This window comes from Chenopodium album, chromosome 27 (assembly GCF_948465745.1).
Source record: "Chenopodium album chromosome 27, dcCheAlbu1.1, whole genome shotgun sequence".
Lineage (NCBI taxonomy): Eukaryota > Viridiplantae > Streptophyta > Magnoliopsida > Caryophyllales > Amaranthaceae > Chenopodium > Chenopodium album.
In genome coordinates, this window is record NC_137860.1 from 31,908,094 (window position 1) to 31,933,416 (window position 25,323).

Sequence of the window (25,323 nt, forward strand, 5' to 3'; positions counted from 1 at the left end):
TGGAGGCTAGCTAAGTTCCTCCATGTGAGAGGTACAGTATCATAAAGCTTAATGTTTATTAGATGAAGACATAAAAGTGTATAGTAGATAATCAAGATTATTGTTGGTAGAAAAAGTTGTAATCTTATCCAAGTTCGTTAAAGATAAGGAAATAAAAGATCGTTAAGCTTAATCTTATGGTTGAAGCCCAGAATCGATTTTATATTCTATCATGAAAATTGAGATAATTTATACATTTATAATTCACAGTGTCTTGAAGATCACATAATTTAATTAGTCAATCAAAAATTTGAAAAATAAACAATCTTTACCGTGATCTTAATCATGAAGGTATACATGGTCGATCATTCCGACCCATGGACAAACATGATGAACAATTTAAAGCTACAACGACGGCTAATAATAATCTACTACTACGGAGTAATATACTAGTTAACAATTTCTTACGACGAACACCTAATGAGAGATATGAGACTCGAAAAATAGTCTTCGCTACAAGGAATTGTAAGACCACCCATGGGATGATCATACCCGAACTCTTCCTCCACCACATGAAGTACATTTTGAAACAACGGGTGGTTCAAGTAAGATATTGGGATGACTTGCCTCTTCTTGTAAGTCTCTCCTACGTAAACTACGACATGCCCTTTTGGTACATCCGCGTTTGAGCTTGAGGGTGATCGCGTCTTCTTGTTGGATAGAGTTCTTTGAAGAATTCTCTTTGCTTGCATTTTCTCCATCAATTGAATACCCATAATAATATTGATTTTGGTTATTCTTAGCTTGACTCTCTTTGAAGTTTTAGTGGTAGTTTTTATGTGTGTTAGTTGTACTTGAGTTGAGTGTGTATGAAATGATATGTTGAGCATGAAAGGTTTATATAGTGTTTGTAATATTACCGTGGGGTGTAAATGTAATTACACTATGATTTGCGGATCACACCCACGGTTCGTTAGTTGTATATATTGAGCATTTAGTAGACAAGGAGGCCCATTCTTTTAAATGATTACCCAATTTGCCTTAGGAAAATGTCCAAGGCAATGCATATAGACTTGAAATGTTATAGTTTCTCCCAAATATTAATTTTAAATAAAAAAGGGCTTAATTAAATTCATTTTTATAATATGAACTTTGGTAGAGTGTATAATATATAGTTTGGTGTAGTATTGTAGATTTGTAGTACATAGTTTGGTGTATAAGTACTACTTCCTCCATTCCACTATAGTTTTCTTATGTATATATGAAAAATAATTGATTCATGTCAATCGGTGTCATTAGGTTTAATTTGCTTGGTAAATACTCCGTCCATTTTAATTTAAGTGCCTCAATTTGACTGGTATATTTGCCAATGTATAAATTTGACTAATTGAATAATATCTTTAATTATCAATAAGTATAATCTATAAAAAGTTAATTTTTAAAAATTGTGCTTTAAAATGATTCTAACAAGTAATCATTGAATATATTTATCTTATACGTATGATATGAGGCACAAACATTGATCAAAGCGATTTTATAAATAGTGTCAAAGTTAAAATGGAATAATAATCTAACTAGGAGGGGAAAATATTTATTCTTTGTGGTTGTGTTTGAACCTAATTATTATTCATTCTAGTTGTTAGAAGTGGCCCCATATTTTCCAATAGAACTTGTCGACTTGACCACAAAACTAGAATGAAGCTTTTGGACCAATTTTGCTTTTTTGACATCAATAAAGAGGGAGACAAGGACATATCACATGCTAATACGTGGGTTATATTTTTGTTGCTAACTAAGAAAAAAAAAAAAAAAAAAGACCAATATATATATCTAAGTTGTATATTTTTTGTGTAACATAAGTGGATATACCAACTATATATTTGATAAATAAATGCAAGTAGCTAGAAGCTAGCAATGTATCATGCTCAGGTTTGGACGTACAATGTAGTGGATTAGAAGTATACACCTACATTTGCATGTGTGTTTTGTGGGGGAGAGTCGTGGATATGTTAGAAAGAGTCAAATTTTAGGGGGTGTGCATTAAAAATGATAGAGAAATGGTTATGGAAGCTATACGGGCCGGGTATAGTTGTTACGAGTCTTACGATGGATGGAAAAATAATTTAGAAAAATAAAGAAGATTATATGTGGTTCATTAATAATATGTTAGCTAAATCTATGTGAGGAGAACGGTTTTTAAAAAGTTACGAGCTGAGCAAGAGTACATAATACGGGCGAATAGGTTTGTTTTACCCTTAATTTATAATTATGTACTATTGGGGTCACAAGATATTTCAGATTCAAGGCATTCGGCATTCCAACAATACCATCAAGTACAAATAATGGCGAGGAGGAACTGAGGTAGGGATAAAAATCATAGTGGCTTCATATTATGTTGCTTATATAGAAACAAGGTAATCAAGGAATGAAAAAATAATAAAAATGTGTTGTCGAACTTGGAAACCTCGACAGAGTTGACATATTAAACAATCTCGATCAACTGGGTTATAAAAAAAAAAGTTGTATGTGGTGATATTTTGAAAAGGTATATGTCATGAGATCATGTTATTTAATTCACGTACATATGGCTACGTGCTTAAATGTTTATGATATTACTTTGAACGGTTGTGGTTATAGATGTGTGTCTTATGGTGGTTAGTGATATAGGAAGTACAGTAACGTACTTCGTATTTGATAGTCATGACCTCATTAGCTTAAGGCGATTGTTGGACCTATGAGGTGGTGATCTTTATATCATTACTTGATGCATGGTTGTAATAAACTTACATCTATGAGTTGACTTGTATGATATCGTTGCAAACATAGAAGGATAAGAGCCCACTTCTAATGTGGGAATCTTTGAAAAAATTATCGAGCATAAAAAGTCAAGTTCTTCAATCCAACATAATAAATAATTTTCAAGACTTTCACTGACTTATTATTGCTTATTATGATTTTTTGCCAAGAACAAGCAATATTATTTGACATATTATTCTATTAGTCCCGTTAATCCCTAACAAATTATATTATGAATAGACTTTACATTAACTTAATTGCATTACTTTCATAAATATTTAATTTATGATGGGGCATAAGTAAAGGCCGAATTAAAACCATTAAAATTGGCTATCATATGCAATTTTGCCCACAAATGCATGCACATTTGACAGATGACAAGACCACTAAAGCATGATGTACAATCTAAGTTAATCATTATTATTAGATCAGAAAATGACTTCTCTTTAGTTCTAATCAACATTGTATGCCACTCTCAAAAGGTTTGACCTACTTGAGTTATACCTTTCAAATTAGGCTTTTTAGGGTTACCTTTCAACACATCTAAGTTTAACTTAGCTTCAACCTTTTTTTTTCTTTATCTTTGTGATCGATCAAATGGATGTTTCGAAACTTGAAGATACCTTTTCATGTTTATGGGAGTACAGTAGAGGTATGTACATAATGCTCCATCCAAAAAAGTCTAAGCCCTCATAGTTACTTGACATGAACAACGTAAGATGGAAAACAAATCCGTATTGATTTATTGCATGATAGATATTTTGACGCTTAAAAAATTAAGTAGAAGTAATATTATGTAAAATGCAAATCAAAGAAAAAAAGATGCACTTCCTTTGGTTGAAGGGGACTAGAGAAGTAAGTCTTAGGTGAAGACGGTGATAGAGATAAATGATGAGACCACTGACCACGCAACATATGTAGTGTTTGTATTTGTATATTTGTGATAGTGTTAACTTGCTTGCAATTTAAACTATTCTTAAGTCAATGCTTGTAATCTGAACATGATATGCACTGCACATTATTTCACACAATTCGTATATATATTTAATCAATATTAATTGACCTCAAATACATAAAGAGTTGTATCCTATGAGCACAAAACTAGTTCCGTTAGACCCAAACTAATTAGGTCCAAAATTATGATATGGAACTGTTCATAATTGGATTAGGTTTTGGTTTCTTTACGACTATCAACATTGGATGATACTGATCGAGTTCAAAAATTTTGGAGTTGGTTACAATTTATATAGGTTGCGTGTGGTACATTTAGGGCTATCGACGACAGTATACCTATAGATATAGTTCAATATTCAACTCACTTTGTTCTTGACACAATAAAAATCTAATCCAACAACTAGTTTAAGTTTAAGAACATTAATAACTACCTATTAATTAACTCTTTGTCATGTCTTGTTCAAGTGGGTACGTACATTACACCAGTTATATAATTAATCATGTAATAAGAAACACTATGCTATATCTTATGATGAGTAGCTACCAGCCAACACGTACGAGCTCCAAGTTCAAAGGATACGATGTGCAACTTTCAAGGGAACTGTTGGAAGAGACTGAATGTCACATTTATAACCATCTATTCTAATAATAAGCATGCACCTTAATTTGCTGTATTAGTAGTACAAAAGGGTATTACGTATGTTCCCAGGCCGCCAGCTAGCTCGAGAGATCGAGAGACTGCTCAGTTTCATCTAATACATGGCTTGTCGTCTTGTTATATACTTCCTCTGTTTTTTAAAATTTGCAGCGTAATTCCTTCTTAACACAATAATATAGCAATTAAATTGAGAAAATAAAAAGGGAAAATCAATTTGTCTGTTTCCTTTATTTTCTAATCATTTCTTTAGATAGTGTGTCAACAAGGTGCATGTGTTGCAAATATTAAAAAACGGATGATGTATAGTACTCTGTATGGTTTATCTCTCAGTCTGTCCCGACAACATGCATGTAATGCTTTTTCTTGAGACATAAAACAGTTATTAATTAGCACTCTAGATTAGCAATTCGTATCATAATTGATTAAAAGAGCTCCAAGCTAGCTAAGTTCAAAGGATAGTCTATGCCACTTTCAAGGGAACTATTGAAGAACCAAAACGTCGCTATATATACCATCATACAAGTATAATTTAATTAAGTACGTACCGTAATTGGCAAACAGGTATATATGTTCAAAGGTTGAGAGAAAGACAGCTCGATTTCATAATTAAAATGGGTCCGTCATTTATATTGTGGTTGTGCGTAAACCTCGGAGCATGCTATAACCAAGCATTCGGCGAATTCGGCTCCATGGATAACTTCATTAGAGAGCTGGAAGTGTAGTGTGAAGTGTCTAGTGTTCAATGCATAGGAAGATCATAAGTGTGTTAGTGGTCCTTTGTATTCAAGTGAGACTGAAATCCACTGAATTGAGTTTGTCGCTGAAGTTGCCCTAAGAGTCGACGAATGCAACGCTAAAAATATTGTCGTTTAGGAAAAATGAAAACATTGCGTTATTCAACGCTAATGAAATTGTCGGGTGGTCCTAGGGTGAAAAAAAAAAAAAAGAAGTTTTTTCAAGGGTAAAATCCTAAGTTGACTTAGAATTAAATATTCTTATATCTTATTATCCTAAATTACTAAATTAATTGCTTTCCAAATTGCAAAAGTCAAAAAAAAAAAAAAAAAAGAAAAAAAGAAAAAAGAAAAAGGTGAGTGAATGTCGGACTCAATTTAATTCTAAATTATTCCATTGATCAAATATTAATGTAGAAAATTTTGACAATTTATTAACTTATAAATAAGACTAGTAAAATAAGAGGATGACTTTTGAGTGACCACATATCAATGGTTCACAATAATCAATAGATTGAACAGTTGTAATTTGATTTTATACGGTGATCACGATTTTATTGTGGCTATTTGAAAACTATTTTGAACTGAGAATAGGAAAATATTTTATGTTTTATAATCCTTTCGTGCCTCATTGCTTCCTTATATCATCCTGTATGTTGGAACCCAATGTGTATCACTTGTGAGTGTCTCACATTGGAGAAAGAGAAGAGGTGGTTCCACTTTATAAGGTAAAGTAGTAACTCCTACTATTGCCAATTGGTTTTACTGTTTTAGTATGAAATGAAGCTCCAAAGCCTTGTTTGTGGACCCAACTCTCCTCCTCTTTGTTCGGGTTGCCCAGGCCCATTTCATATTATTTCAAAATTTAACACTGTATATTTAAATTTTTTTACATTATCGATGATTTAGTGACTGTGGATACTAGTAATATATTTTTTTTATGGGGTGATACTAGTAATTTTATTACTAGATAATAGAGGGAAAAAATAATACTAATAATAATAATAATAATAATAATAATAATAATAATAATAATAATAATAAATTAATAATAATAATAATAATAATAATAATAATAATATATGACGCACGAATAATAAAAATAAAATAACGACCTTACTGTATTCAAAATAAAATAATAATAATAATAACGACCTTAATCGTTATGTTGAGTCACGCATGCATGGCGGTTGACTTGGAATTGCGTATTTGGGCCTTGACTTAAACAGTTAGACTTGGTAAGTTATTGTGGGCTCAACATGTCTGAAGGATAGGACTAATGGGTCATCATATTCAGTCATCGATTGTTGTCAAAAACCTCGACCCAACCCATATTTCTGGCCCATATATATCAACCCCTGCTTGTTAGCTGTGTATCCTCCCTCGTTAGTTGTGTATCCTCCTTGACTCCTTGTAAAAATATTTATTCCATGTATTTATTAGTGGACACAATAGACATACATTCCAAACAACGTGCTAAAAAACTTAAAAGTAAGATAAAAAGTCGTGCCATTAGTCCATCACCTATGGACAATGGTTCATGGTAGACCTCATGTACACAGTACACTCCATCTACAAGTTACTTGAATTATATGACAACACGGGTATATTATTACCATAAAAAAAATAAAAAAAAATAATAAAAATAATTGAGTGTCCACTCTTAATTTGTAACGTGCGTGGAGTACATTAAAGTGGATGATCAAGTTCTAAAAAAAAAATGGATAACCAACTAGTTTAGTTGATTAAAATCTAAAGGGACAAACTCAAATCCAATATCAAATTCAATTTTACATTATTTACTCTTACGCCTCTCTTTACTTCACATCCCACTTGGTGATATCCTTTGCTACACAAATTCACACACATACATAACCATTGTCAGAATTGATGACCACTTATCAGATGAGCCATTAAAGATTGGTAATCAACCCAATGACACAAAACTCATAAACTCTTGATTAGCTTCAAGAGCATCCATAATATGAGGCCTAAGGCAAATTTCCAAATCAACACTTCCACCACCTTCACATCCAGGATTTGCAGTTATCTTCCCATCCTCCTTATTCCCATAGCCCATTCGAGCGGCTAAGGCCCGACCCAACCCGAATTCAGGCCCATATATATCAAACCTCGCAGATCCTCCCATAATCACACTATTAATACCATGAATATCATGTTCGATTCCTCTTGGAGTCACCATTGGTGAATTAACAATCATTTTGTAGTAAGAAAGTATTTCCTTCCCATCATGAGCTTTAATGATTTTATTCACATTCATTGCTACCCAGCCCAAACTATTACCCAATAACTCCTCCACCTTGCAAGCCCATTGGGCTCTACTAATAAAATTCCCAAAGTAGTCATCCGATATGGGCGGGTTAAACCGGCTTCGGGCCCCCAAAGCTAAAAAGCAAGTGGTTTGTTGATCTTTTGCTAAGTTTCGGACCCGGGTGATGGACTTCCACACAAGCGTAGTTAAGGCTTGAAAAGACGATATAACATTGTTGGTGTCACATTCTTGATTAGCCATGGCCTTGAGTCTAGCCATCGAACTTGGTGAAAAGTGGAAGATTCTCTCCCTTAACGGACCCGATGTATATCCGTGACAGATAAACTTCTCTATATCGATAAAAGGTAATTTAAGAACCGGAACATCCCAAGGCCTATAATTAAAAATTGGTACACTAGATATTTTTGTGACATCACTCTCATCACTAGGGTGATCATCTAATGATCTAAATATTTCAGACAACATGTTCATAAAATGGACAAAAGAGGTACCATCGACAACACTATGACTCATACTAAACCCAATAAACACCCCATCTAGAAGTTCCGTTACCTGGATCGATAACAAAGCCTTAGTATGACAATCATAGTTCACGTACTTTTCACCAAGATCAAAGAAAGGATGAACAACGGAAACATCAACGGGTGATAGAACATCCGACACGGCTAGGCCGAGGGCGGTAGCATGGATGAACCTCGCTCCAGGGCCTTTGTTACAATCAATATATATCGAACAAGTGTTATCATCGGGGTACTTTTGTATAGTGTAACGACCCGCTAACGGGTAGAAGTAAACGAGGGCAATAGAAAGGGAACATTTAAGCTTCTCTAGTAAATTACACACAACTTTAGTACGATTAACTTCAATATTTTGGGATTCATAGGATGAAAAACTTGAGGAATTATTTAGTGTAACAAGTAGACCTTTTTGTATGGGATCAATGGTTAAGAAAATTAAATCAATCGGTCCTAAGTTGTAAGGCTGTTTTGTGGATTCGTATTTTGGTTTTACAAAGCATTCTGAAACTGATTTGATGGGTGTTTTTTTATCTTGTTGTTGAGGATTGACCATTTTTATGAATGGATGGTATTGTTTGATCGTTTGTTTACTGTTCTTTGTTGGGTTTTAATGGTTGGGTATGGTACGGATGTTATTGGATATGAACCCGACTCGAATATGTAAATTCATATCAATTTTTAATTACGGATATGGTTCTTTGAAATTTAGACCTAATGGATCCAAATCAGATTTATAATTTTTAGGAATACTGTTTCTAATCTTATGTTACTGTATTATACGTCATGAATTATCACTTTATATCAATCTCATTTTATTTTATTTCATTTTTCACTTATTTTGTTTACCACAATTTTAAATTTTCAGAGCCTAATCATTAAAATTCTTGGATCAATCCGCAGATGATGAGCACCGTAATGATTGTTCAATTCCCACAGTCATTTTTTTATTATATTTTTTTTTTTTTTTGTAAGGATTGGTCTTCACTTTCTTCACTGGAATTTGGATTTTGGAGCAAGGCTCAGCAACACATATCTTGAATTGTGCTCATAATGTGATTCATGTCATTTGTTTGAAAATAGAAAGACATACTCATAGATATTACGAGTACTATCTAATCTCTTGTAACTCCATATTGTTACATCTTGTGACATCAACAAAGACAAAATTAAATCTCAATTGTTACATTCTTAGATCCCATGAGGCATATAAGCCCATGACATTACTCATGACGATAAAATTTATTATAATTTAACTCAATATACTAGCTCGGTTAACTTTTACTTGCAATTCTGGAATATTTTATATCTCACAAGTAATACCCCAAAGTTGCAACTAAAATTTAACAGAGGTAGTATATTTTACTTAATTCATACAATGTAAAAACATACAATTTAAGCTAATTGACATCCATATTGATATATATTAGCTTTTCAATGTGAGGAATTCACGACACGTAACTCATGAATTCCATATCAGCTTCAAGGGCAGACATAAATTGAGGTCTCAAGCAAATCTCCAAATCCACACTCCCTTTCCCTTCGCACCCCGGGTTTGCAGTCACCTTCCCATCATCCTTATTAGCGTAGCCCATGCGAACAGCCAAAGCACGGCCCAGCCCAAATTCAAGCCCATACATATCGAACCTTGCGGATCCTCCTATGACCACTTTGTTTGGCCCATGAAACTCTTTTTCACCATCACCAGGCGTAAACACTACTGGGGATTTAGCAAAAAACTGATACATACCAAGTATAGATTTTTCATCTTGGGCCATAATAGACTTTTGCAAATTCATTGCAGCCCAACCCAAATTATGGCCCAATAACTCTTCTACAGTGCAAATCCATTTAACTCCAGCTATGTAGTTTCCAAAATACGCATCAGATAAAGGTGGTTCAAACCTACTCCGTGCACCAATCGCAAAACAGCAAGTGGTTGGTTGATCCGGAGGTAGATTTCGAGCCCGGGTGATGGATCTCCACACAAGAGTACTTAAGGCTTGGAACGAAGATATAACACTATTTGTTTCACATTCTTGATTAGCCTTGGCTTTAAGATTAGCCAATGACGTAGGTGAGAAGTGAAAAATTCGCTCTCTTAATGGGCCTGGATCTGGATAGGCTATAAATTCCTCGGGTTCTAAATGTGGTAACTTATTAACCATAGGAACCTTATTTTCGGGATCATTACTTACCCAAGGTCTAAAATTAAATATTGGTGGACGTGAAATTTCTAAAGTACTTTTTTGACCAATATACTCTTCGGATCCAAAAATTTCAGATAATACGCTAATAAAATGTAAAAAAGACGTACCATCTACCACACTATGGTTCATGGTAAAACCTATGAACACTCCGTCTAGGAGTTCAGTCACCTGGATCGATAACAAAGCCCTTGTATGACCATCATAGTTAACCATTATCTCACCAAGCTCGAAAAATGATCGAACAATGGGCGGAACATCGGTGGATGACATGATATCCGAAACCGTAACATCTAGGGCCGTAACATGCATCAACCTTGCACCAGGGCCCTTGTTACAATCAATGTAGATTGAACAAGCGTGCTCTTCCGGGTATTTCTCCGTAACGAATCGACCGGCTAATGGATAGAAATGAACAAGGGCAATAGAAAGAGAGTGTTTAAGCTTGTCTACAAGACTAGAAACAACTTTGGTTCGATCATTAGCATCATTAGAAGGTGTATTATTATTATTATTATTATTATTATTATTATTATTATTATTATTATTATTATTATTATTATTAATGGTAAAAAGAAGACCTTTTTGAATAGGGTCAATGGAAATTATACCTATTTCAGGAGGTGATAAATGGTAAGGTTGTTTAGAAGCTTCAACTTCATATTTTGGTTTGACAAAACATTCTGAAATGAGTTTAATTGGTGTTTGCTTTTGTTGAGCCATGGAAAGCAAAGTGGCTTGGAAAAGGTAGAATGAATGAATGAAGAATCTATGAAAAACTTTAGATTATAAAAGAGTGAGGTTGATTATTTTTGTGCTAGATTTATGTAGAAAATACACAAAGGTTGAATTGTGTATATAGTGTTAGTTGAAGCTTCACGTGGACCATTTCCATCCATTTATTTGCTTCTGAAAATCTGAGACACTGCTTTGGAGGGGAGGTCATAAATTGTGACAATTTGACAAAAAATACTTGTTCCATATTTTATTAGATACTTGCTTTATTTATTAGAACATGGAGTTTTAGGAGAAACAATGATAGTAAAATTTATTTTTAAATTGATAAAAATGAGGTTAGTTAAAAGAATTAAAAAAAAAAATCTAAACAAGCAAACGTGAGTATAGTTTAATATGACAGAAAATATAAAAAAAAAATTACTCCGTAAAATAAGATATGAGCCTATGAGGGGACCATTAGTGGTTGAAAAATAGTAAAATATTGTTCATATTTCCAAAATATAAAATGGAGCAAGTAATAAAATATATTGGTATGTGACTAATGATAAATTGTTAGGTAAGAATGGCAAAAAAAAAAAAAAAAAAAAAAAAGAGTTCTTAGGTAAGAGAATAAAAAAGGATTTTTTTTTTTTTTTTTTTAAAAAAAAAGGAGGGAGGGAGAGAGAGAGGGGAGAGAGAGATTTTTTTTTTTTTTTTTTTTTAAGTAAGATAACATTACAGTATATTTCATTAAATAAATTTTTAAGGAGATTTTTTTTTTCTCTTAAAAAAAAAAAAACAGTATATCCTAATAATTATTTTTTTGTTGTAAAAAAAAGCAATAATAAATCTCTTTTGAGGGAAACAATTGATTGAATCTTTTTATAAGGAAACAATTGATTGTGTTATTTGATGAGTATTACGTAATATTTGAATTCGACGCCTTTTCTGTGTCGTTGCTGGCCACATGCATTGTGTGCTCGGAGTTACTTATTTGAGGCTTTTTATTTAGGGGTTACTTTTGTCGGTCACTTATTCGGAGTTACTCAGTTGGTTAGCGTATTTTTTGTTTGAAAGCAACCCGTGACCGACCGTCCGACCGAGTAACTCTTGAAAAATTAACCCCCGCCACACAGTGTGGCCAGCCACATAAGCATAAAAATTTGTGTTTGATTTTGTATGTAGTGCCAAACATGAGTGATGACAAATGAATAAACTCACATTTAATAGTAGTTGGTAGTTAATACGGAGTAATAAATAGTAATAAATTAAGTTAATTTCTTATCAGTGATAATTTTAGGACAATTTTACAATAGCTATAAAAAAAATTACGAGTAGCTAATATAATCTATAAACGTGTGGACCACTGATAATTAGTATGGAGTGTCGTTTAAGATTGTTCATTTACTTGACTAAGCTAGCTGATTAAACAATATCTTAATAAAAACAGAGGAAATATTAAAGATCAAATTTATAAGTTATACTAGCAAGTTTAGACGATCATAATCTGTTAGTTATGTAGATATGGGTAGATTTAACTATACTTTTAAATTGAATAGATCGGTGGTAGTTAGGTAGATATGACATCTCAATAAAATTTTAAAGGTGTCAATTCAAGTGTGTGGGTCGGGTTTGATGAGGATAGTTCAAATTAGGTCTCTTTCAAACTTGAGTCCATGCGAGCCGAAATCTGAATATGACCGAATCTTTTTTTGACACCTCATATAAGGCATGAAAATGAGTGGGACATACATCTTAAGTGAAAACGAGCTAGAATAATTAATATCAGCAATAAGCAAGGAAGCCGTACACTTTATTTTTTTCTTAGAGTGGGACTAAGTGGGACATCTCAATAGTGAAAGTTAGCTCGAATGAATTATGTGCAGTAGTGATAACCTCGTACAAAGTCTAAAACTATAGTATAGAACATTTTTTTATCTCTCTTTTACTGTAATTGTATGTCAAACCTTTTTTATTTTACAAAGCTCCACTTTGAACAATGTTTGTATATTCCTTGGGTGTTGCTACCCAACCAAACCTTTTATATTTCTTGAAGGTATCATCTTAATTTGTTTGAAGAACGTATTTGATGTAGACGAGATGATAGGAGGACCGAGGATGAGCATGAATCTAGGAAGGTAGCTTAGGGCATGACTAAGGTAAGCTACATAAGATATAATTATGAAAGTAGCATATTCAAAAGACAAAGCACATGTTAGATGGTTCCATTACAAAGCTAGTCTGATCTCGTGGGATCTCTGGGAAGTTGGGATCGTGTAAAATAAAACAATCACTACAGTAAAAAAATCAACAAAAAAAAAAAAAAAACTGCCAAATCCAAAACCAAGCCTGTGAAAAGCACTGGATTGAATAATAATAATAATACTACGTAGTAATAATAATAATAATAATAATAATAATAATAATAATAATAATAATAATAATAATAATAATAATAATAATAATAATAATAATAATAATAATTAATAATAATAATAATAACTATCAAAGAGCCATATTAAATATCAACAATTTGGGACCAATAATAGTTTTTCAACAATTTGGGACCATATTAAATACTTGTACTACTCTGTAGTAAATGAATACTGTATTAATGGGTGTTCGGGAGGCAACAAATCAGACTCGGTTCTGGTGTCGCTAATCTGAGGCTATAGAAAGAGATTTCAACGTTTGGTTTGGGACTTTAGGTTGCGTTTGCGCTCATGTCATCAACCTAATAAATCGAAACAAAATTGATAGTGAGAATAACGTGAACACGTGCTACAATTTTAAAGTACGACAAATTATGCACACAAGTATACTTTGGTTTATTTTAATCCAACTCCGCCTACTTACGCATGCGATGCGCGCGGTATAGCTAGTCTAAGAGGAAAATTATTACTTCGTATTATTTTTTAAACAAATTGAGGAAAATTATTATTGGAGGTCTTTTTAGATCCCGAAAACCCAAGCCCCCAAGATATCATACACGACGTTGAAATTTATATAGGTTTAACTTGATATGTATTTTACTCAATTCATTAAATGTAAAAATTTAATCTTGTACGAGTACAAATTTTTTGACACAACCTTTAAAAATTTAATAATCTAAACTAGTTGACATTCATATTACAATAGCTTTTGATAGCCACACGCTAGCTTTTTTTACGTGAGGGGTTCACTTATTCACGACACGTAACTCATGAATTCCATATCAGCTTCAAGGGCAGACATAAATTGAGGTCTCAAACAAATCTCCAAATCCACACTCCCTTTCCCTTCACGCCCTGGGTTTGCAGTCACCTTCCCATCATCCTTATTAGCGTAGCCCATACGAACAGCCAAAGCACGGCCCAGACCAAATTCAGGCCCATACATATCGAACCTCGCCGACCCTCCTATGACCACTTTGTTTGGCCCATGAATTTCTTTTTTATCTGGCGTAAACACTATTGGTGATTTAGCAAAAAGTTGTAACATACCAATTATAGCTTTTCCATCTTGGGCCATAATATACTTTCTTAAATTCATTGCAACCCAGCCCAAATTATGGCCCAATAACTCCTCTACGCTGCAATTCCATTGAGCTCCGCCTATGTAATTTCCAAAATACTCATCAGATAAAGGTGGTTCAAACCTACTCCTTGCACCAATTAACATGGAACAAGTGGTTGGTTGATCCGAGGATAGGTTTCGAGCCCGGATGATGGATCTCCACACAAGAGCACTTAAGGCTTGAAACGACGATATAACATTATTGGTCTCACATTCTTGATTAGCCTTAGCTTTAAGACTAGCCAAAGACGTAGGTGAGAAGTGAAAAATTCGCTCCCTTAATGGCCCTTGATCTGCATATACTATGAATTCCTCAGGCTCTAGATAGGGCAACTTAATCACCTCAGGAACCTTATTTTCGGGATCACTAGTTACCCAAGGCCTATAATTAAATATTGGCGGACGTGAAATTTTTAAAGTATTATTTTGACCATTATACTCTTCGGACATAAAAATTTCAGACAACACACTAATAAAATGTAAAAAAGACGTACCGTCTACCACACTATGGCTTATAGTAAAACCTATAAACACTCCGTCTAGGAGTTCCGTCACCTGGATCGATAACAAAGCCCTTGTATTATGACCATCATGGTTAACCATTATCTCACCGAGCTCGAAAAATGATCGAACAATGGGCGGAACATTGGTGGATGACATGATATCCGAAACCGTAACATCTAGGGCCGTAACATGAATCAACCTTGCACCAGGGCCCTTGTTACAATCAATGTAGATCGAACAAGCGTGCTCTTCCGGGTATTTCTCCGTAACAAATCGACCGGCTAACGGATAGAAATGAACAAGGGCAATAGAAAGAGAGTGTTTAAGCTTGTCTAAAAGACTAGAAACAACTTTGGTTCGATCATTAGCATCATTAGAAGGTGTATTATTATTATTATTATTATTAATGGTAAAAAGAAGACCTTTTTGAATAGGATCAATGGACATCATGCATACTTCAGGAGGTGATAGATGGTAAGGTTGTTTAGAAGCTTCAACTTCATATTTTGGTTTTACAAAACATTCTGAAATGAGTTTAATCGATGTTTGTTTTTGTTGAGCCATGGTAGAAAAATGGCTTGGAAAAGGTGGAATGAATGAATGAAAACTTTGGGTTATAAATTAAATGATTGAAGTTGATTATTTTGGTGCTATATTTATATTATTATATAGAAATTTAGAGTACACAAGGGTTGAATTGAGACAAGGTTGCCTACTTTTTTATTCGTGGGAGTGTATATAGTGTTAGTACTTAGTTGTCAATTTGTAAAGAACGTATATAGAATAAAAAGATTCACGTAATTAGTTGTATCACTCTTTTCTCACTTTATTGCATTGTAGTAATTTGTAAAGAACATATACTAATATACATAATCAAATATATTCCATACATAGTAAAATTATTAACACTTGTGGAGATAACATGTTAACGACATGTGCATGTCAATATTCTTTCAATATGATTTGGTGCCATATATATGGCCCACATATGCGTCATTTGTCGTCACCCTATGTTTTATCACTCTTTTCTCACTCTATTGCATTGTAGTAATTTTAATCTTTGAAAAATTCTCTATTGACGTAACTTTAATTCTCTATAACAATGTACTTCATACGAAGTATAATTAACATGAAAAACTTTTCATGTGTATAACCTTCCTATTTAAATTTGATATATCTTATATACAACTTAAATATACTTTTTCTATTTTTTTTAGTTGACACGCACCTTTCTATTATCACATTTATCAACGCATGTCTTTAACGATTGATATCTCGAATTAGCAACATTGTGAAATTATAAAAAGTGGATATTAATAAAATATACATTTAAACGATTCAAACAAGACCTCACATGAATATGTTTTATCGTATCTATAAACCACAAAAGTGAGTCAAAGCGTGTTAAGTTAGTGTAAAAGTCAAACGGTGTCAACTAAAAAAAACGGAGGAAATATATATTAATGCAAGGTTGGGGGTTCAATCCTCACTAGATACACTTTGAGAGTGGAAATCCCTTACCCTTCCTCGGCCCCTCATTCTTAAATTGTCTAACCCACAAATACCGGACCATTAACACCGTGAGGGTTGAGGTTCGGTCAGGGTCTTTCTCCTTACCTTAAAAAGAAAAATATATTTCCTCCGTTTTTTTAATAGTGCACCATAGAAATTGGGTACAAAAATTTTGGTAGTGGAAAAAAGTAAGAGAGAGAAAAGTAAAAATACAAAATTGCCCATGTGACATATTGGTAATCTAAAAAGTAAGTGTAAAAAAGCAAGGGTATGTTAGGTATTTGTAGTATGAACACAAATAATTTTTTTCCTAAAGAGAAAATGGTGCAATATTTGTGAAACTTCCTAAAAAGACAAGTGATGTAATAATAAAATAACGGATAAAGTATATAGATTATTAAACTATATTCACTTGTTTATATTATTCAACATTACCCTATCTTAATTAATTTGATCAAACTTATAATTCTGTGATGAGTCGAAACATTATTCGGACATCTGGAATCCAATAACTAGTTCATCTTAAAAATGGTGTAAATAAAACAAACGCCACATACTACTCGTATATCAAAGGAAGCCAAAGACGGTGAGAGTTGTAGATAAGCACGGCTATATAATACGGATTACGTTGTATATAGAGCTTCTTCTAGAGGAGCCTCTTATTCTCCCCTAACATCAAAACAAAAAAACCAAGCTTGTGAAAAGCACTGGATTAAATTATGAAATCACTTTCCAACGGCCAAAATACTCAACAAATTTGGACCAATTATAAAATCTCAACAATTTTGGAAGGTAGGCAGCACATCAGACTAGGTTCGTTTGCGGTTTGAGTTGCGTTTGCGCTCATGTCATCAACCTAATTAAATAAAACGAAAATTAATGGTATTGATAACATGAACACGTGGTTTGATTTAGAATTACAGCAAATTATGTACACAATCACACTTCGGTTTGTTTAATGCTATACGTTTTATAATCACTCATATTTTTTAGTTAACCAATTAAGGCAGAAATGAATGTACTGAATATTGTTGATTATTAAGGTTTAATACAAAAGGAGCATGATGTGAATGACTTGATATTTTTATGAGAAGCGAGAGAAAAAAAATAATGCTATTATAGGATTTTTTTTTGTTGAGTAAAAGTTATTTTAAAAAATTTAGAGAATGATAAAAAAAAATAAAAAAAAAAAAGGGTGAGAATTATAGACAGAATTTGGGAGAAATGTAATTTTGTTCAAGGATCCTAAGTTCAACTCTATCATACTTTTCTCCAACACTTGTTTTAAATTCAGCTACCATTTAAGTAAAAGCATCAAATATGAAACCTTTATTTAGGTTAATTTAGATTTTAATTATCGTATGACTTTTTATTAATGAATTGATTTATTTTAAAAAAAATAATAAAAATAATCTCATATATCAATTATAGTTTAATATTAGGCTTGATTAATTTAATAATAATCTCATATAGATTTAAATTGCTTTTCCATCTTGGGTCATAACGCTTAAGCAAATTCATTGCAAACCAGCCCAAATCATAGCCCAATAACTCATTTACATTGCAAAACCCAATGGGTTCCGCCTATGAAGTTTCCTAAGTACTCATCGGAAAAATGTGGTTCAAACTTATTCCTTGCATTTATATGGAACAAGCGCTAAGTTGATTCGTGTAGGTTTTGAACTTGGATGATGGATCTCCACATAAGAGCACTTAAGCCATGAAATGAGGAGACGACATTGTGTATTTCACATTCTTGGTTAGCCTCAACTTTGAGAATTGCCAATGACGTAGGTAAGAAATGGAAGATTCTAGAAGTAATCAACATTGACTTGGCCAGTTAGCCTGACTCGACCCAACACGACGGGTTTGGGCAAGTCTATAAACGTATGTTTTGAAACCCAAACACGGTCCGAAAAAGTCTGAAATGCATGCCGCTTTGGTCTGACTAGCCCTTTACATTTTTGTGGGTTTGAACACAATAAGATTCGCTGCTTTCATGGCCCCGGTCCCCGGATATTCCACATGGGCAGTTAGGTCAGATTGATATTTGTGAGATTTCAACTTTAAATGAGCATCCTTTCTTCACCTTACAAAGGGATTACATTTTGGGTGTATCAAAGACAAAATGATTTTATTAATTTACTTTATTACAGTACTTTTTTTATAGTACACACTACTGTCTTCCATTAAGGGGCGAAGACTCAATCATTTAATTCATTGCAATGATGATAAATAAATATCATTTCTAGTTTGCAGGGTCTTTAAATTGTTTATATATCGACAAAAATCATGATTCTTCCGTTTTCTTTTACTTGCAACAGTTGCCTAAAAAGAAAATGTCATATAATTGACAAAAATCATGTTTCCTCCGTTTTCTTTTACTTGCAACACTTCCCTAAAAAGAAAATGTCATAATGCTTGTAACACACTATAAAAGAAAAGTTATTTTAGGGAAAAACTATATTATTTCCCTCATTTAAAACACATGGCCCACTAAATTACACTCCTAACAGCCACTCATCCCATTTTAAAGTGTATTATATCATGTGAACCCCGCATTTGTTAAATACCGTGAAATAGTGTGTGGCATCTAAAAGAAAACGGAGGAAGTAAAATTTGATATCATTGTAATTGACAAAGATTATAAAATTTTGATATTATAAAAGTATATATTGAGATAAATTCAACAATAACACAATGATATTAATGAGAATACATAATACTCCCTCTCTGTAATGAGAATACTTAAAACACCCTCTATCCCTATCTATTTGCCCTTTAGGCAAAATGTGCTTTATTAATAAGTATTAAACCAAAAAATTGCAAGTGAATGATGATGCATTTGTCTTTTTCACTTTTATGAGTGTATGCAAGTGAGTTTAGTGATAAGGGTATGTTACTATATTAGGATAAGAGGCAATCTTTAAGGGATATCTCAAAATAAAATATAGGATAAACCAATAGAGACGGAAGGAGTAAAAGTTCTTACTCGTAAAATTTAACTGTAAAAAAATAAATAAACCCATTATTCAGGGAGATAGGGACAAAGAGAATACCCAATCAAAGCCTTTGTGTCATTATCAACTAAAGTGTCCACATTATTAACTTTCCACGGCTCAACTTGATTTCAAAATCATAGTCGACTAACTTTTATTTATTTGAATAGCTGCATAGCCAGTTGGCCAATGGCCACAAATAGGGCTCGCATGTTCTTGAAACGTACCGTAATTATGTTTCGGTTTGGTAAATGAAAACTCACGGTTCCTCTTCTGTTCCTTAAATTATTGATTGCATTTTCGTAAAATAATGATACTGTATTTTAGATTTTTAAACAACGTATATGATTTTGACAAACATTAACATCTAAATAGTGTTTTTAAATCAATAACTTATACTTCGTATTAAAGGGCTAACAACTTAAATTCATCCCATCCTAATTTCTAATTCATATAATACTTTACTGATAGAGTATAAAACATATTCCTTGGCCTCAACCATCAGCTTAAGCTTTTGGTTGAGTTGGAGTTGGTCCTTTAACATGGTATCAAGAGCCAGCGTGACACAAAGGTCACGGGTTCGAATCTCATCCACCCCCCACTTTCAAGTGGAATATTAAGCGCTGGGTATGAGGGATGCCCATGCTGCATCAACATGATTTTGTAGCTTATAAGTTTATACATGTAATATTTGTAAGGCAAAATTGGCACTATAATACTTCAAACTGCATTTTTATTGAAACAAAAAAAGTTAAAAAGCACTATAATAAAAGATTATGACCACAAAATTACTTTCTCAATCAAATGACACATAACTTATGAATTCCGAATCAGTTTCAAGAGCATCCATAATATGAGGTCTTAGGCAAATTTCCAAATCAGCACTCCCTCCTCCTTCACATCCTGGGTTTGCAGTCACCTTACCATCTTCTTTATTTACATAACCCATGCGAGCAGCAACAGCCCGGCCCAACCCAAATTCAGGCCCAAACATATCAAACCTAGTTGACCCACCTATAATTACTCTGTTCGGCCCATGAAAGTCTGACGTCGCTTGGCGCCCAAATACTACTGGATTATCAGAAAATACTTTATGAAGGTCCAATATTGCTTTTCCATCATGGGCCACAATAGTTTTGTGCAAATTCAGTGAAGCCCAACCCAAATTATGGCCCAATAATTCTTCCACGCTACAAACAAATTGGGCTACCGATATAATATTTCCAAAGTTTTCATCTGATAAAGGTGGGTCCAATCGATTTCTTCCATTGACTAATATGGAGCAACTTATCGATTGGTTTGATGACAAATTTCGTGCTCGGGTGATGGATCTCCATACTAGAGCACTTAAGGCTTGAAATGTCGATATGTTGTTGTGGGTCTCACATTCTTGGTTAGCTTTCGTCTTGAGTGCAATCAGTGATGCCGATGAGAAGTGAAATATTCGCTCCCTTAATGGATCAGTCTCATATCCATAATCTATGAACTCCTTTGGCTCTAAATAGGGTAGCTTGAGTGCATCATTCGGATTAACATAATTATTTATCCAAGGCTTATTAGTAAATATGGGGACACGAGATATTTTTGTGGCTAGATCATCGGATCTAAAAATTTCTGATAACATACTAACAAAATGGATAAAAGATGTACCATCGACTACACTATGGTTCATAGTAAACCCTATAAACACACCATCCAGGAGTTCTGTGACTTGAATTGATAACAAAGCCCTTGTATGACCATCATGATTAACTATTTTTTCGCCGAGTTCAAAGAAAGAATGAACAATATTATTAACATCAGTTGAAGATATAACATCATAAACCTTAACCTCTTTCAAGTGGGTGGTTGCATGGATGAGCCTTGCTCCGGGGCCTTTGTTGCAATCAACATATATCGAACAAGCGTGCTCGTCAGGGAACTTTCGCGTAGCAAGACGACCCGCTAATGGATAGAAATGAACGAGGGCAATAGAGAGTGAATGTTTGAGCTTCTCTAACAAGCAAGAGACTACTTTGGTTCGATCTTTAGATGTTGTGCTATTATTAAGGGTAAAAAGGAGACCTTTTTGTATGGGATCAATGGATAACATGGCAATCTCAATAGGTGATAAATGGTAAGGATGTTTTGAAGCTTTAACTTCATATTTTGGTTTGATAAAGCTTTCTGAGATGAGTATTATTCCAGCCATAGAAGCTGAGAGCAAATTGTTCAAGTGTTGTACTTATTAGGTGGGTTTGATAGGCTTATTGATTACTACTTTCGCACCGTTATATATACAGTTGATTGTTACATTAAAACATTTTTCATTTAAGTCGCACTACTTTCACTTATAGCTTATACCCCACCATCGTTGATTCGTTGTATAACAAATGGTAATTACAATAAATCAATAATGCATAACATTATTTGTTAACATCGTGTATTTTTATTTTTTATTTTTTTTGAGGAAGCACATGCGGATTTCGTTAAAGGAGGTCAATTTCCGCCAAAGTAAAAATTATTTAAAAATAAATAAATGTAACAATATCTTATGCTTCCCCTCTATTATTATTATTATTATTATTATTATTATTATTATTATTATTATTATTATTATTATTATTATTATTATTATTATTATTATTATTATTATTTCCTTTTATATCACTTTATAGATTGCGAATTCTTAGGCAATTTTTATAGATGAGAGAAATAGAAAAAAAATGGACCCATGTGATAGGAGAGAGATAGGTAGAGTTTTTATTCACTTAAACAAAAAGTGGTGCAACTAATTTAAAACTTCTGTTTTAGTTACGTGATGCAACTTATAAGAACTGGAGGAAGTAAATGTAATTGAAGTGAATCTACTCTGCTCCATGTTTTTTTTAAGTGATACACTTTGACCGCCACATAGTTTTAGGCAATTTATTTGACTTAAATAAAATAAGAGTAATAAGATCACATATATTTGTATGTAACTGAAGTGAAGTGTGTGAACAAGCTGAACATACAATATCTTGAATGACTCCCTCAGGTTTTTTTTTTTTTTTTTTTTTTTTACTTGCAACACTTCTCTTATCATGCTTGTCGATACATTATTTCAATCGCTAATATTTTTAAACATATAAATTAGTATAAACATTTGATGTTAAAATAGTATTAATCGCGACAAATATAACAATATCACAGAAGACTTTACTTTTTCAATTTTTCTTAACTATAAATCATTAACGCTAGTTAAAGTGAAGCAAATTAAAAATAAAAAAAAAATAAAAAAAAGACGGAGTATTAATAATAATAATAATAATAATAATAATAATAATAATAATAATAATAATAATATACACATAGGTATAGTAATATATAATCAAAGAACACTAATCCGTAGTTAAAAATCACTAATTAATGAGTTCAGTTCAGTTGATTTCAGTCAATCACAACAGACCCTTACACTTGCTTTTATTTAGGATAAATCTGCCCCTTCTTTTATTATCACCTACAAATATCCAATATATTAAGAAGTAAAAAACTTTTTTAGTGGTAGGGTCTGGGTGAAATATTAAAAGACAATTTTACTATATTTTTGCCCCAAAACAAAACCTAGTACGAGTCTACGAGTATTAGCTTTTTTACAGTATAGCACAACAATGTAAAGAAACTGAAGGAGTAGCACAATTTTGCACGTCTTCAGAAATAGAAATTTCAAAAATAGAAATTTCAAAGATGATTGATTAATCAAAACAAAAAGACAAAAGGTGAACCATTTACTTGACTGTAGAAGAATTTCCTCTATCCTTATCTTAATTACAACAATTATCTAGACTTCACAAAATATTATTTTTTTATTAAAAAAGTATCACATCAAAGAAATGGCACAAAACTCACAAAGTCCAAACTAGATTCAACTATTCAAGGTCAGCCATAAATTGGGGTTTTACAGAAATTTCCAAACCAACACTCCCTTTCCCTTCATACCTGGAATTTGCGTTTACCTTTTATGTGCATCACAGTTTCACTTAATATAGTACCTTTGTTTTAAATTATTTACAACGATTAGTCATTTACATTTTACATTTTATGTTAAATTGTTGCAAATAATTTAAAATAGATATAGTATACATATTGGGTAGTAAGAAGATTAACTTCAATGAATTTATTATAATTGTAAAACACTTTTTAAAATTTTATGATAAAGAATTTTGACCACAAAAATTACTTCCTCAATCTAATGACACACAACTCATGAATTCCTTATCAGTTTCAAGAGCAGCCATAATATGGGGTCTTAGACAAATTTCCAAATCAACACTCCCACCACCTTCACATCCCGGGTTTGCGGTCACTTTTCCATCTTCTTTGTTTGCATAGCCCATTCGAACCGCCACAGCCCGGCCCAATCCAAATTTAGGCCCAAACATATCAAACCTTGTTGACCCTCCTAAAATTACTCTGTTCGGCCCATGACAGTCTGAATTCGCTTCATGCCGAAGTACTACTGGATTATCAGAGAATACTTTATACAGGCCCAATATTGCTTTTCCATCATGGGCCATAATAGTATTGTGCAAATTCATAGCAGCCCAACCCAAACCTTGGCCCAATAACTCATTTACGCAACAAACACATTGGGTTACTGATATAATGTTTCCAAAGCTGTCTTCTGAGATAGGTGGGTCGAACCTATTCCTTGCATTGATTAAAATGGAACAACTAGTTGATTGATCCAATGGCACATTTCGAGCTCGGGTGATGGATCTCCATACAAGAGCACTTAAGGCTTGAAATGTGGATATGACGTTGTGGGTCTCACATTCTTGGTTAGCTTTTGCCTTAAGAGCTGCCAATGATGCTGGTGAGAAGTGGAAAATTCGCTCCCTTAATGGCCCGGGTTCAAACCCATGTTCTATGAACTCTTTTGTCTCTAGGTAGGGTAGTTTAAGAGCATTATTTTTATTATTGTAATTATGTATCCACGGCATATTATTGCTCAATAAGGGGACTCGTGAGATTTTTGTGGTAGTGATACCACAATACTCGTCAGATCTAAAAATTTCTGACAACATGCTAACAAAATGGATAAATGAGGTACCATCGACTACACAATGATTCATAGTAAACCCTAAAAACACCCCATCTAGGAGCTCAGTAACCTGGATCGATAACAAAGCCCTCGTATGCCCATCATGATTGACCATTTTCTCACCGAGGTCAAAGAAAGAATGTACAATTGCATTGACATCATTTGAGGATATAATATCAAAAACCGTAACCTCTTTCAAATGGGTGGTTGCATGGATGAGCCTTGCTCCGGGGCCTTTGTTACAGTCAACATATATTGAACAAGCGTGCTCATCGGGGAATGTTTGCGTAGCAAAACGGCCAGCTAATGGATAGAAATGAACGAGGGCGATAGAGAGTGAGTGTTTGAGCTTTTCTAGCAAGCAAGAGACAACTTTGGTTCGATCAGTAGTACAAGGTGTGTTATTAAGGGTAAAAAGGAGACCATTTTGTATGGAATCAGTGGATAACAAAACAATATCAATAGGTGATAAATGGTAAGGATGTTTTGAAGCTTCAACTTCATATTTTGGTTTAACAAAGCTTTCTGAGATGATTTTGATTTCTGCCATGGTAGTTGAGCTTCAACTTATTTTTGGTGGCTTTTTTGGATTACTACTTTGGCATCGTTAGGGGGTTTGTGCTATAGTATAAAATGGAGGTATTATATATAGATGTATTAATTCATGATTCATCCGTCTCAATTAAATTGTGACATTTTTTATTAAACTACATTTTTTATTTAATGTAGTTGTTACACTTTCATCTATTGTGTTCAGAATCTTTATTTTTTTGAAGTTAAATAAAATAATACCGGCCAACTAAGGGCAACAAATACAGTAATCTGAATTTTTTTTTTT

The 25,323-nt window shown here is 33.2% G+C and overlaps 6 protein-coding genes across 6 annotated transcripts; all 6 read right to left on the reverse strand.

Annotated features, from left to right (window-relative positions):
• Positions 1-443: 443 nt before the first annotated feature.
• On the reverse strand, positions 444-755 carry LOC145620057 (auxin-induced protein 15A-like). Its single transcript, XM_081674710.1, has one exon. The coding sequence runs from the start codon at positions 753-755 to the stop codon at positions 444-446; it is 312 nt and encodes a 103-aa protein (XP_081530836.1).
• A 5,887-nt stretch (positions 756-6,642) lies between these two features.
• Positions 6,643-8,485, reverse strand: LOC145620058 (putative acetyltransferase At3g50280). Its single transcript, XM_081674712.1, has one exon. It carries the CDS (start codon positions 8,483-8,485, stop codon positions 7,049-7,051), a length of 1,437 nt encoding a protein of 478 aa, XP_081530838.1. The 3' UTR covers positions 6,643-7,048.
• An 810-nt stretch (positions 8,486-9,295) lies between these two features.
• On the reverse strand, positions 9,296-10,996 carry LOC145619330 (uncharacterized). The gene has a single exon (XM_081674004.1). The coding sequence runs from the start codon at positions 10,857-10,859 to the stop codon at positions 9,378-9,380; it is 1,482 nt and encodes a 493-aa protein (XP_081530130.1). The 5' UTR covers positions 10,860-10,996; the 3' UTR covers positions 9,296-9,377.
• Positions 10,997-14,018: 3,022 nt separating this feature from the next.
• Positions 14,019-15,476, reverse strand: LOC145620059 (uncharacterized). The gene has a single exon (XM_081674713.1). It carries the CDS (start codon positions 15,474-15,476, stop codon positions 14,040-14,042), a length of 1,437 nt encoding a protein of 478 aa, XP_081530839.1. The 3' UTR covers positions 14,019-14,039.
• A 4,651-nt stretch (positions 15,477-20,127) lies between these two features.
• Positions 20,128-21,673, reverse strand: LOC145619334 (uncharacterized). Its single transcript, XM_081674010.1, has one exon. It carries the CDS (start codon positions 21,612-21,614, stop codon positions 20,220-20,222), a length of 1,395 nt encoding a protein of 464 aa, XP_081530136.1. The 5' UTR covers positions 21,615-21,673; the 3' UTR covers positions 20,128-20,219.
• A 1,952-nt stretch (positions 21,674-23,625) lies between these two features.
• Positions 23,626-25,035, reverse strand: LOC145619333 (putative acetyltransferase At3g50280). The gene has a single exon (XM_081674009.1). The coding sequence runs from the start codon at positions 25,033-25,035 to the stop codon at positions 23,626-23,628; it is 1,410 nt and encodes a 469-aa protein (XP_081530135.1).
• Between the last annotated feature and the right edge of the window lie 288 nt (positions 25,036-25,323).